This window comes from Pristiophorus japonicus, chromosome 15, assembly GCF_044704955.1.
Source record: "Pristiophorus japonicus isolate sPriJap1 chromosome 15, sPriJap1.hap1, whole genome shotgun sequence".
Taxonomy (NCBI): Eukaryota; Metazoa; Chordata; class Chondrichthyes; family Pristiophoridae; genus Pristiophorus; species Pristiophorus japonicus.
The window spans coordinates 67,507,840-67,521,818 of NC_091991.1; the positions used below are offsets into that span (position 1 = coordinate 67,507,840).

Consider the following 13,979-nt stretch of genomic DNA (forward strand, 5'->3'; position numbering starts at 1 on the left):
GTACTGTGTGGCTGGGGCAGGTTGGTAGAGAACCTTTGCCTTACTGATGGTTAATGCAAGGCCCAGACTCTCGTACGCTTCAGTGAAGGTGTCAACGATGGTTTGGAGTTTGGACGCCGAGTGCAAGTGTCATCTGCGTCAACTAGCGTCATCAAGTGTCATCTGCGTCAACTAGCGTCATCAACTAGCTGATCACAAGAATGTCAACATGCAAAATGTCAACATGCAAAAACACACAAGTCACAAAAACAAGAGAATCACAGCAAGTTCATTTGAATTGTACTTTGCACTTATTTTGTTGTGCTCATTGCTTGTGTGCTTTTGCATATCCACATTGTTGTAACCGGCCAGTGTTTCACCTCTGAGTGGTCAATGGCAGTACAGCACTGGCAAAAGTGACTGGTTCTGGAGATTATAACTGTAAGACCATTTTATGGAGGGTCAGTGAATCTGCTGCACACTATTGTAAAAGAATCATCTTACTAACTCTTTTGCATTCATGCGCTTATCTGACCGACCGCAGCCCCCCACCCCCCCCACAAAGAAAAACACAAAATGTTCACAAAGTAATTTGTCCCATATTGGAAATGACACTGAAATCACACTAGTAGGAGCACAATAGGTTAGTGGGTGGGGAGGGGGGAAAATGCAGGGTATGTTAGGGTAAAACAAATACTTTACTTAAATAAAAACACACATTTCCTCAAGTGTGGGCCATCAGCAAGGTTGAAAAAAGGATGAAAAAAATTAAATAACAATGGTTAGAAGACACTAAACTGGGGATTTCTGCTTTCTCAAAAAATGATGAGAATTATTTAATTATTTTCTTCTGTACCAGTGGTTAGTCAAGAAGAGTGACATACAAATTTCTAGACCTCTAATGCTTCAAGGAGCTTGTGCAAGATTATACTATAGCCGTTCACCATCGGATTCTTCCTCTTTTCTGTAGGGAAGCATCTATTGCATAGTACAATTCATAATTTGAGACCAAGTAACCAAAAGGCAAGAATTCCTCTAGGTCTCTATGCAAAATGACATTGTTGAAGCAGTTGTGAAGATTTCTACCAGTCAGTACTATCTTCTAGAGTCCGTTTATGGTTTTACCAGAAAAAACAAAGAAAATCTTGAAACTTTTGCAGTTTTGCTCTATAGATCAAGCAGAAAAATTGCTACCCACGTAGGAAAATTACAAATGCCAGTTTCATTTATCCGTGGGCCAGCAATTCGGAAGCTCTTTAATAGATTGTTTCATTACAAGTTTTCAATGTGAATTACACCATGAAGCATTCTGAAAGGCCCCAGCATTAAACTGAACATTTTAATTCACCCAGATTCAACCTCCACTAATGTATGTTTCTTTCTCTCAACTTTGATCCTCTTTTTCAGACTTAAAAAAAACATTCAATTCACAATTGAAGACATATATTCACAAAAGCTTAATAAACTTACCACTCCTCGAAAAGATGGTGGAATGAGTCCACAGTAAATTGGGACAAAGGCACTGCAGATCAGAGCCTGTAGAGAATAAGCAGAAGAACGAACTGAGTGGGATAGATTCATTTTAATGCACTGTTCAGTGTTAGAGACAGATCAGCAGGCAACACTAGTTGTGGTATAAAATGCAGTGATCAGTTCTACATTACTATAGATGGGCCTCGAGGGGAAATAGAAGAAAGAAAGTTCCTTTACTTTGTGCAGCATTCCTTGTGTTGACCATTCAGACACAACCAATCCTCACGATACATTCTGCCTGAGAATTCCAATGGGCAGCCATTGGGTGAGGAAGGGCACTTGACCAATGGGACAGCAACTATCAGAATGATTGAACGCACTCAGATTTTGATAAAAAAGTTACTTTTTGCTCCCCACAAAATTTTTGAAAGTCAAATTTCCACATTTAATATTGTTATATGTCAATTTAAAGTACTGAAATTTGTTTGAGTGCATTCATATTGGGGCAAATCATCCTTCAAACAAACTCAGCTCACCAGAGGTTCATTCCAGCACTAATAACAATGTGCAAGGTGCCAGCAACTTTCACACAAAGAACTCTGAAACTGTGTTATTATTCAGCTATCCATTTCCCCCTTGTGCTGAGGAATTTAACAATTCAGTTACAATCCTGCAACTTTTCCTTGTACAGTCCTAACAGTGAGATGACTTTCAATCGAGCAGCCTAAATAAAGCAGGTATCGCACTGTAAAGGACAACAACCCTTTAAGAGGAGTTTTCTAGTCTCACCTGGATAAGTTCTTCCTTGGAGTTGAAATCAGACACCAGCACATTCTCACCATCAAGGACCCGGGTAAGAGAAATGCAGAGCCTGCCCGTGGCTAGCTGGTGAGCATTTTCTGGAAGAGTCCTGAAAAGTCCATTTCTCATTATTTTTACCAGGTTGAAAGATGGGTGCAGCGGTCCCAAGTTTCTTTTTCTGGCTTCTTTAGCTAGTTCCATGATATCTGCACAACAAATATCTTGAAAAAAATTAAACAAAGTACATATTAAAAGGAATTTGGGTTGTCAATGTACAAATAAACAGCACAGTTCGTAGAATGATACAGCACAGAAAGAGGCCATTCAGTCCATCGTGCCTGTGCCAGCACTTTAATTGGCTAACTCTTTCAATCTCACTCCTGCTCTTTCCCCATAGCTCTATAACTCCCCTCTCCTGTAAGTATTTATCCAATTCCCTTTTGAACATTACTATTGAATCTGTTTCCATCAACCTTTCAGGCAGTGTACTCCAGATCACAACAACTTGTGGTGTAAAAAACAATTCCTCGTGTTGCCTCTGGTTCTTTTGCCAATCACCTTAAATCAGTGTCCTCTGATTACCAACCATTGTCACTGGAAGCAGTTTCTCCCTATTTATTTACTTTATCAAATGATTTTGAACACCTCTACCAAATCTCCTCTTAATCTTCTCTGCTCTAAAAGGAGAACAACCCCAGCATTTCCAGTCTCCCCACAGAAATGAAGACAGTCATCCCTGGTACCATTCTAGTAAATCTTTTCTGCACCCTCTCCAAGGCCTTGACATGCTTCCCAAAGTATGGCTCCCAAATTTGAACAATACTCCAGCTGGGGCCTCCCCAGTTTTTTTTATATAAAGGTTTAGCATAACTTCTTTGTTTCTGTACTCCTTGCCTCTATTATTAAAGCCAAGGATCCCATGTTTTTTTTTTAAATAAAAAGCCTTCCCAACTTTCACTGCCTCCTTCAAAGATTTATGTACATACGCCCCCAGGTCTTTTGGTTCCTGCACACCCTTTAAAATGGTACCATTTCATTTATATTGCCTGTCCTCATTCTTCCTACCAAAAATGTATCACTTTACACATCTCTATTAAATTTAATTGCCATGGGTGTTTGCCCATTTCACCAGTCTGTCGATGTCCTCCTAAAGTCTGTTCCATTCCTCATTGTTTACTACATTTACGAGTTTTGTGTCATCTGCAAACTTTGAAATGATGCCCTGTATACCCAAGGGCAGGTCATGAATATTGGAGGAGGCTGGCTGATCACGATGACGATAACAAGAGGTCCCTGGTTGTATCAGTTGTTTCTCCTTCAAGGATACATTTTCTTACATCACAGGCACTAATGACATCTGAAATATACTGAACACCAAAGCAATCCATAGGGCTGGGGATGAAGAAAGAGGAGTGAATTAGCACCCCAGAAATGACAGCCAAGCAACAATGCCAAGCCAATAAGTAGGACACAAAAACAAACAGCACACATTTGCTGCTTTTTCTGCAAATCAGTGGAATCAGATTTGTGCATTCTTAACAGATTCTGCTCAAAACTACTCAACATGAAGAAGAGGGAGATTTAGGGCAGGATTCTCCTCTTTGGGGCAGACCGACAGCAGATCAGGACTTCCACTTACCCCTTGGTCTTGACCATTTTTCTCAGGGTTGGGGTCATTAGTAATTCAGGGCAGTCTCCTGGTGGGATCTCTGCACTTGCAGTGCTGGGGTTTTCCGGCCTCCAACACCAAAGGTGGTGAAACAGAGGTCACAGGGCCTAAAGAGCCTCAAATGAAGAATCTCTGCCTCAGCATTTGTAGGTCTTGGCTGAGAACGAGACCTACTAAAAGTAGGTGTCCAGGCTGAAATGGAGGAGGAGGAAGAGGAAGAGGAAGAAGACTGTACCAGGTCCTCGTCCCCCATCAGAAAACTTTGGGGCCTTTACAGTCACCATTGCAGGCCTACTGCCAACGTAACTGGGGCGGACGGAAAGGAAATGGGCCTGGAGGCCTGGCCCCAACCCCTCCCAGCCACCAACATTTACATGCAGTGGGCAAGAAAGGGAAATCCAAGTCAGGGTAGCGAGACAACAGTAGGCCTCGCCTCATTTCTCTGTGATTTCCATTGCAATCTCGCCAAATTCAGGCAGGATTGAGAAGGAAAATTTTTGAATTTCAGGTCAATTTGCAGATGGCAATATTACAATTGAACGTGGCTGTCTGTGCCTCCTACTAGTAAACTTGGTGAAATAAACAGCAGCTGCTTGTCCCATATTTTGTGGTTAATTAAAAAATAATCTTCGGACACCGAGAGCCCCCTCCAGCAACCCCCACCCACCCAAAAAGTGTTCCCATCAGGCCATCGCTACTTCCTCAAATCTATGAGAGAGAGAGAGAGAGAGAGAGAGAGAGAGAGAGAGAGAGAGAGAGAGAAAAAGGAGAGGGGGTAGTTGGATTTAAAAGTCATATCTATTTCCTGTTTTGGCCTATCTTTTTAGGCAGCCACATGCACAAATAAAAATCCAAAATGCACACAGGTCAAGAGTAAACCAATGGAAAGTGCCAGTTAGATGCCTTCTCAAACAACATTGAAGAGCTCCAAATTGCCTAAATCCAAAAAGTTTGAAGGTTTCAAGTAAAAAGAATTGAGATTATTTCTTCCTTTTTCTCTTCTTTGCCATGGCTGGTGAACACAGAGTTTGAGCTGCTGCCAACACAGCTCCATGACTGGGTTACAGAAGTGATACAAGAAAGGCCTGTGCGAACTCGTCCAATCTCCTGGGAGATCACTGTGGACACTCTGGGAAATCTACAGGCTGCCTCTGTGTGCCACTAATGCTCCAGTAATTTTGCCAAAATGTTCCCAATTTTAATCGGCCTGCTAATTTATTATGGTAACAGCACTGTGACTGAAGATAGCTGAGTCAGCTAAAAAGTTATCGTTTAAATTGCTCACTGCCATTGTACACATGTTTTCTGGGAGTTCAGCCCCCAAATATCGCAAACAAACAGAGGCTTGGTTTTGAAAACATCAACAGCAACCAAGTTTGAACACAGCGCCAACCAGAACAAACAAGCTTGAGCTAAAGCATGACCAAAGACCAAGGCATGAATCTAAATCGTTTATAAACAGCCTATACAGCAGGTTCACTTTAGAATGCTCCCATTAAATACCAGATGGCTTTATTTCATCTTATCAACTTATTTGTTCCTCCACAACTCTGAAAAATTGGCGTACAAGCAACAGCAATTATTTGGAAAATTCACACACAAAAGAGGCTTGTTCATCGGAGGTTAATCACCTAATAAATGCTGCCTGGTCTGAAATGACATTCATAATGATCTTGGCACAGGTTTCTAGATCAGTAGCAAACTGCAGTGGTCATTAGAGCCAAGGAATTGTATATTTCAAACAATGTGGGAGCTGATCATTTTATATTTCTGATAAGCTCAAGGAGTTAAATATATTAATTTTAGTTTACTGTGTACAGTGTAGTCAGGAAAAAAGTGAAAAAAACACCTGTAAAAGTAGTACATTTCTAATAAGCTCTTAATTTCCTGTACTCAGCACATTTACCAATTTTTTTTTCTGTAAAAAGGTTTTCCCAAACGGTACATTTTCTGCTCTTCATATTTTCAGATGAATTTTTTGCCGAACTAGTTCAGAATCCTCTGTACCCAATGTCAGCATCAAGAACTCATGTCAGATACAGCAAAAACCAAAGGGAAGAGTCAAACTTCCTCTACTGAGCCTTAAACCTAACGTCTGGAGATCACTATCACTAAAAGTTGGCATCCTCAAAAGGGTGCAACGAAGCTTGATTTATAATAAATGCACCTTGCATCTGACAGGAATATGAAGAAAGAGAAAAGGCACCGATCCTGAGGAAACACCCTTTCTTTCAACTGATAATGAAATGGGACGGGTTGCAGCCTTGAGATTAGATAGGATTATGTTATGTAATAAAGTGTATTATTTTAACTTTAAAAAAAATCCTTGAAGGCAACTGATAAATGGTACTCTCAAGTGATAAAACATCATGGAGTTAAGCTGCTTGTGCACACTTGCCCTGGAGTAAACGGTGTTGCAGAACAGACCACTTGATCCATCAGGTGCAGGCACAGGATCAGCCACGGTTTTGTACCAACCTCTCTTCAATTCTTGATTATCCTTCACTTCAGTCTTTTCTAAAGTATAAATCATCTTTGTTCTGCCTTTTGGTCAGAGTTAGGGTTCAAAAACAAGGGCCTCCTGGTTTTGTGATGTTCTGTCAACCAGCTCCACTAGTGGTTGGGTCACCTGGAGTAGCACCACTATCACCAATCATAAAGTAGTTTTGTATTAAGTGCTGGAGCTCCAAAAGAACTACCGTCCTTGGCAAACCCACATTATTTGAGCAACTTTCTCCTTTAAAAAAGCACAACAAATGCATGTACCTCTATTAAAGGATGACGGAAAGAAACACTTGTTTACCATACAAACTTCAAACCCACAAAAATCATGTTCCAAGAAACATCAAAATCATGGAATTCAACTCCTTTATAAGCTAATATGCTCCAATGGTGCAAGTACTGCCTAATGTACAAGTTCCTGTTGCAGCAGTGATTGTAGAGAGACAAAGTGAGCTTTCCAGCCCAAGCCCCAAAGAACTATTTCCATTAAAGACTTCAAAAAGGCCAGTATTACAAATTAAACAGATTAAAAAATATATATTGCTATTCACTGCATAACATGTCGAGACGTGGAATTGAGCCAACATATAGATTTTTTGACTTACACCTGCCCTGGTACACGAAGATCATCAGCCAGTCAATTGAATAGGTGCATGGCTAACAGAATTATTGGCCTTAACTCATTTACTTAATGGTCAGGAGGAGATGGTCTAGTGCATGCAATATTCCATCAATACTACTCCATCACAGCTCCTAACTCTTGATCAATATTTGATCTAAGTTGCTTTCCTATGTGCTGTTGAAATCAGAATGATGCCAATTGAAATACTGATTTTGCTAAACAAATGCTCCAGTTATTTAGGATTATGTTCATTACAAAATACCACATTAAAAAATATAGTAACAGGACAATAATAATAATTTGCATTTGTGGCTTTAACGTAGAAAAACTGAAGCAGAGCAGAGGAGTAGTGGTGGGTCAAGGGAGGAATTGGAGTCAACGTACGAGTGAGTGGAGAAATGAATGATGGCCTGAAGGGAAGGAGACAGGAGAGTAGGACTCGAGATGAACCAACAGAAGTAATGGGCTCAGGTTCGGAGCAGTAACCAAAATGCACATACGAATGGACAGAGGAGATTCACGTTACGTTGCCATGGTTGAGATCAGAAGAGACATGTCCTAGATGTAAACTGGCAACAACTGTTAAAAGCACGATTTTAAAGATACACAAATAATTGGTTTCCATCCAGTGGTCTCCTTTTCAGGTCCCACCCACTCTATGGTTCCCAACATCATTTTGTTTACTCCTTCCATTTTTTCCCCATTTCTCTCCCGAAGACAGCAATTATCAGGGTCTAATTCGACATTCTGCGGGCTAATTGGATTGCAATCAGGAGTGGGACCCTGGCCCATCCCCTTATCCTAGGGCATGGAGACCAACAGCAATGCCCTATCAGACCAGCTGACCTTCCAAATTCAGCTCAGACCCCAGGCTAAATCTGGGAAATCAGCATTTCTTTAAAAAAAACTAATTGGTGGCAGAAGCCAATAATTCTTTTAATTTGAAAATCACAAGTGATGGAAGTGTGTTGGGCAGAGTCCATCATGTACTCGGGAATGCAAGCAGGCCACTCCAAGGCCGGAGTGGCGAGGAAGGAGTCTCGCCTAGTTCTCAACTTTCTTCCTTTTCAAATCCCCAATAAAAGGGGATAAAGATAAATCATCATTTAGGTTCAAATGCTTCAAACAAGACAGTGAAAAATCGCCCGATTCAACTTTAAGCTATAACCGTATATTGACAAAAAGGACTTCCTTTCCAATCTTAACTTGTGTCTGCAGTGGATAACTTTTTCTTTTTTTTTTGGTGACCTTCAAATATGAAGGAGTCTCATTTACTCTTCAAATATATAAAATCTCTTTTTTTTTTTTAAGTGAAAACTGCAGGGGAATCCAACTTTAAAACTTAAATGGCAACATATCATTGATATTTAGGTATGTTTGTGAAGATTATGATGCGAAGTCAGTAACTCGATCAATGGCCAGCAGTAAACGCGCTTCCAGCAGACGGACACTGAACCCCGCCCAGCCCAGTCAGTCCACACAGTCACCACCAATAAAACCAGTCGCTCAAACTCAGCCCACCCCGAGCTTGCTGTCCCCACAGCGCTCCGACATGAGCACTTCCATCACAGCACCATCCCAGTAACGCCACTGATTTGCATCACAAATTAAGGTGGGATTCCCCCCGAATCATATTAAAACGTCACACTGGTCGCACCTGATTGGATAACACAACTTGTTAAAACATGTCGATAAAATGCGTGCGGTAAATCAGCAAGGACACGGCAGTATTAACGGAGGGGAGACGTATCGATCTCACTATTTGGAGTTTCTCTCTGGAGGCCAATCGTTAACCTCTCGGTGTAATGTAATCCCGCTCCACTATTAGTTACCGACAATGAGTGGTCGTGGTCGCATCTATTCAACCCCAACTGCCAAATAACAGGAAGCGGCAGTGATAAGCCGTCCTCACACAATTCTTTTAAAATACACACACTGAATCGCTTCTCGGCCTTTTGGCTAAGATCATGCGTAACTGACCTGACAGGGGAGTAACCACCATAACCCCAAGGTGGTTCTCCCTGGATCAGGAAGGTATATGCTTGCTTTTTTGGAAATAGGAGGTGGGTGGGGTGGCTTGACCCATCCACCTCCACGGAGGTGTGTGGGGGACCTGACCCATCCACCTCCATGGCACGAACCTGGTATTGCAGTACTTCCAGGAACGGTGCAGTGGCTCTAGGCCTTTTGGCTAAGAGCATTGGCGCAGAGTGATCCTTGAATGGGCCCAAGGTGACCTCTGGCGTTTGTGATTTGACAAAGAATTGGAACAATTGGCTACAAATTTCAAAAAAAAATACACACACTGAATACACCCACTCTCTGTCCCATATCCTAAACACTTTTTAAGAGTTCAGAATTATTCAGACAAATCGATGCAGGTTTGCCAATTTCTCAAAGCGTTTGCATCTGGGATCCTTAGTCACAACACCGACCCTACTAAACAACCCAGACTCTAAACAGGTTGCAGATCAACTCTCATGTACTCTGTTGTAGATATTCTGTTAGACTCCATGCTGCTGGAGCTCATTGAATGTATTCAAATCACAGATAGATTTTTAACCAATAAGGGAATTCAGGGTTATGGGGAGCGGGCGAGTAAGTGGAGCTGAGTCCACGGCCAGATCAGCCATGATCTTGTTGAATGGCCGAGCAGGCTCGAGGGGCTAGATGGCCTACTCCTGTTCCAATTTCTTATGTTCTTATGTTAAAACATTACAATTAATTAGTAACAATAGCGATGAAGAGACACATTCACTGGTGACACACCCTATAAAGCGCTTTGGGACGTCCGGTGGTCGTGAAAGGCGTTATATAAATGCAAGTCTTCCTTTTTCCAGACGAGATTAAGGAGGAAGATCTCACGGTAAATATTTCCAAAACTGACAGGTACCCCTTTTATAAATACAATCGAATACTTTCTTCCGGCTTCTCTTTGGATTGTAATACCCCCCTGCCCTGGCCATGATATACCCAGTATCCTCTGTCCTTCTCGCTGTCCAAGTTTGGCCACTCACCCAGCGGTGCCCCGCACACCATAACGGCGGCAGTGAGCGCCCCGGCAGACGCGCCGTAGATCCTGTTGGCACCCCGGATCAGGTAAGGAGCGTGTTCCTGGATACCGCTCGCCACCCCGACATGGTAGACACCGAGGAAGCCGCAGCCGGCGAAAGAAATGTTCCAGCCGCCTTCCCGATCAAACATCTCGGACGACAAGAGAGAAAACCCTGCGGGGTATTTCCAATATCCCGAATATTACAGCCAAGGGAGCTCCGATCAATCGGAGCGCGAAGATATAGTGGCTTTCACCGGAGCCGATCGCTTTAGTCCTGGGTTTTCAATGGGCTGTTTCACAATGCAAGGATTGGAGTGAGGAAAAAGCCCAGTTAAAGGCAGAATAGAGCAACACCAGCTCCTGGCCAATCAGCTGCAAGGACACTCAATGGGGAACTATTTCATTGCTGGAGAACTTTTCATTTGTCTCCCGCTGGTGCCGTTTTAATGAAATTATTAATTTATCAATGCATATTATTAATTTAACCTGCTTTTATCTCCAGACTTGCTTTTTACATCTGCACTTTAACATATACAAGTGATTACACTGATGCTTTTGCAGACGAAAAGATACACAAGTAATATTTCCGAAAATATTATCAATAGCTTATCAAAAGAAGCTTCGAGCTTTGTGGTAGCTCACTGCGTGATACGGTTTTGAGTTATATTGATATATCGGGTCCAAGTATGACTCAACCTCCAGGAAAGACCTTGGTATTACCCAATTGTAAATGGCTTTGCACAAATCACGAGTTGTGCAAAGCCAGTAAATGACCCCTTTAACCTACATTAATGATTTGGCTTCAGAAACTTAATGCAATTTAATGACGTTCACAGATGATAGGAGAGGGCAGTTAAGTCTGAAAGCAAACAGGGACCAAACACAAAGGAAATCTCTCATAGAGGAGAGGAATTGGTGGTTTTCAGCCTTGAAAAGAGGTGATGGAGAGTGGAGCTCTCATAATGATACAAATCCCATTACTTCAATGTAAACCAAAACAGCAGTAGGCATGACCAGGAGCTAAAGCTGGCAAGGGTCAATTTAGGACAATATCAGGAAGCAATTCCTTGCATGAAGAGTGTTCAACATTTGGAATGGTCTTCCAGGCTGGTAATGGAGCTGAAAATTTTAGATTCATTCAAGAAAGTCAAATGAGATGATGTGGGAATTAGGTTTTTGTTTATTGAGTGGACAGCAGATCACAGAGTGGCGTATAAAACAGAGAGAGAACAGTACATCTAAAGTGGGAATTTGGCTAGCGTGGAAATTGGGAACGGAGGGGGAAGGAGTCACAGAATAGTTCAATTGAAATTGTAAATAGATAAAGAATGAAAACTTAACTATGACTTAAGCACCATTTATAGAGTGGCAGGTCGTGACCCTGGAGTGACAGAATACAATACTAGTTTAAACTTGCAGGCATTTATAGTTGTGGAGTCAATTGTTTTAATGGTGTCCTCCTTGCAAAAGTGGGCCTTTGTCAAAATTTGATGTTTATTTTGTGTCTGAACAGGAAGAGAGCTAATGTATGGGCAACATGGATAATGGGAAGTGGGATACTGGGGGTAAAAGGATTAAATTATGAGGACAGGTTCCATAAACTTGGGTTGCACTCCCTTGAGTTTAGAAGTTGAGGGCTGATCGAATTAATATGTTTGAAATAATTAAAGGATTTGATAGAGTAGATACAGAGAAGTTGTTCCCTATGGTGGGGGATTCCAGAACAAAGGGGCACATTCTTAAAATTAGAGTGAGGCCATACAGGAGTGAAATCAGGAAGCACATTTTCACTTTAAAAGGTAGTGGAACTCTCTTCCCCCAATAGACTGTGGATGCTGGGACAATTCAAATCTTAAGACTGAGATAGATAGATTTTTATTAAGGATATCAAGGAATATGGAACAAAGGCAAGTAAATGGAGTTGAGGTACAGGTTAGCCATGATCTAATGAAATGGCAGATCAGGCTCAAGGGGCTGATTGGCCTACTCCTGTTCCTATGTTTATATAAGAGACATTTGAACTCGGAAAGGGGCCAAGGAAAATAAAAGCAGTCAGAAAGATCTAGCAGGAAATCTGGACATAAATGAGGTTAATATGCAAATAAAAAATAATTTCACAAGAGTTAGGATGCAGAACAAATAAAAGGAGTTGAAGAGGAATATCCAATTTACTAGTTATAAGCAAAGAAAAGACTCCCATAAAGGAACAAGCTTGGCAAAAAAAAAATCAAGAGAAAATGGATAGTGTTAAATGCAAACTAAAAATAGATAAAGTGTGCATGTATTGCAATGGTTAGAGTGTGGGAAATAAAGTGAGGGAATTAGAAGCAAGAATTCCAGGAAGATTCAGATCTAATATTACCTCTACCAATGGGAACTTGGCTGCAAACTCAGCAGGTGTGGAATATAAACATATTGGGGGTCATTTTGACTTTGGCATATAGAGTAAAACAGGTGATATCGATTCAGCCACTTGTTATACAATTCTCTAACTTTTCATTTCCGTTGAAGTCATTGAAATTCGGAAGCAATTTATAATTTGGGGTTGAACTGGTATCGGCCATTTTACACTATTAGCCAAAGTCAAAATTACCCCCAGTGGGTTGTAATATTTTTAGGAGGAACATTGGGCAAGAAATGCATGGACAACCCATAAATGCAGGGATCAAAATGTTTTGGACCTCTCACTGATGACATTGGGTGAGCAGCTAATTCACCCTTCCCACTGCCCACCCAAATATCATCCATAGTGAAAATCCACCCCTTCTCTCTTCTATGGCCTTTCAAATTTAACCTTATTTAAATTAGTGTTTGAATTTCTGTATCTGAGAGGTATGTGAGGTTATCCACTTTGGTGGTAAAAACAGAGAGACAGACTATTATCTGAATGGTGACAGATTAGGAAAAGGGGAGGTGCAACGAGACCTGGGTGTCATGGTACATCAGTCACTGAAGGTTGGCATGCAGGTACAATAGGCGGTTAAGAAAGCAAATGGCATGTTGGCCTTCATAGCGAGGGGATTTGAGTACAGGGGCAGGGAGGTGTTACTACAGTTGTGCAGGGCCTTGGTGAGGCCACACCTGGAGTATTGTGTACAGTTTTGGTCTCCTAACTTGAGGAAGGACATTCTTGCTGTTGAGGGAGTGCAGCGAAGGTTCACCAGATTAATTCCCGGGATGGCGGGACTGACATATCAAGAAAGAATGGATCAACTGGGCTTGTATTCACTGGAGTTCAGAAGAATGAGAGGGGATCTCATAGAAACATTTAAAATTCTGACGGGTTTAGACAGGTTAGATGCAGGAAGAATGTTCCCAATGTTGGGGAAGTCCAGAACCAGGGGTCACAGTCTAAGAATAAGGGGTAAGCCATTTAGGACCGAGATGAGGAGAAACTTCTTCACCCAGAGAGTGGTGAACCTGTGGAATTCTCTACCACAGAAAGTTGTTGAGGCTAATTCACTAAATATATTCAAAAAGGAGTTAGATGTAGTCCTTACTACTAGGGGGATCAAGGGGTATGGCGAGAAAGCAGGAATGGGGTACTGAAGTTGCATGTTCCGCCATGAACTCATTGAATGGCGGTGCAGGCTCGAAGGGCCGAATGGCCTACTCCTGCACCTATTTTCTATGTTTCTATGTATGTAGGCAGATTGCGCTGCATCTTCACTCTCCTCCTATCACTCTATATTCAGTGGATCACTCGTAGTACTCTCGCCTGAGTCAATATTGTGGGCTTTTGTCCCACTCCAGAGACCTGAGCACAAAATCTAGGCTGACACTTCAGTGGAGTATTGAGGGCAGCTTTTGAGATAAGACATTAAACCGAGGCCCTGTCTCCTCTCAGGTGGACCTAAAGGATCCCTTGGCTATTCAAA

General features: G+C 41.8%; 1 protein-coding gene and 1 pseudogene across 1 annotated transcript in view; one reads left to right on the forward strand and one right to left on the reverse strand.

The window, feature by feature from the left end:
- Positions 1-10,250, reverse strand: part of pnpla3 (patatin-like phospholipase domain containing 3) — a 31,001-nt gene extending 20,751 nt beyond the window's left edge. The window contains exons 1-3 of the mRNA XM_070901714.1: positions 10,064-10,250; positions 2,242-2,474; positions 1,450-1,515 (exon numbers count right to left, since the gene is read on the reverse strand). Of these exons, the coding sequence (XP_070757815.1) occupies positions 1,450-1,515; positions 2,242-2,474; positions 10,064-10,250 (486 nt within the window). The remainder of the gene's footprint in view (positions 1-1,449; positions 1,516-2,241; positions 2,475-10,063) is intronic.
- LOC139226011 (U2 spliceosomal RNA) lies at positions 8,986-9,224 on the forward strand (annotated as a pseudogene).
- Positions 10,251-13,979: the final 3,729 nt, after the last annotated feature.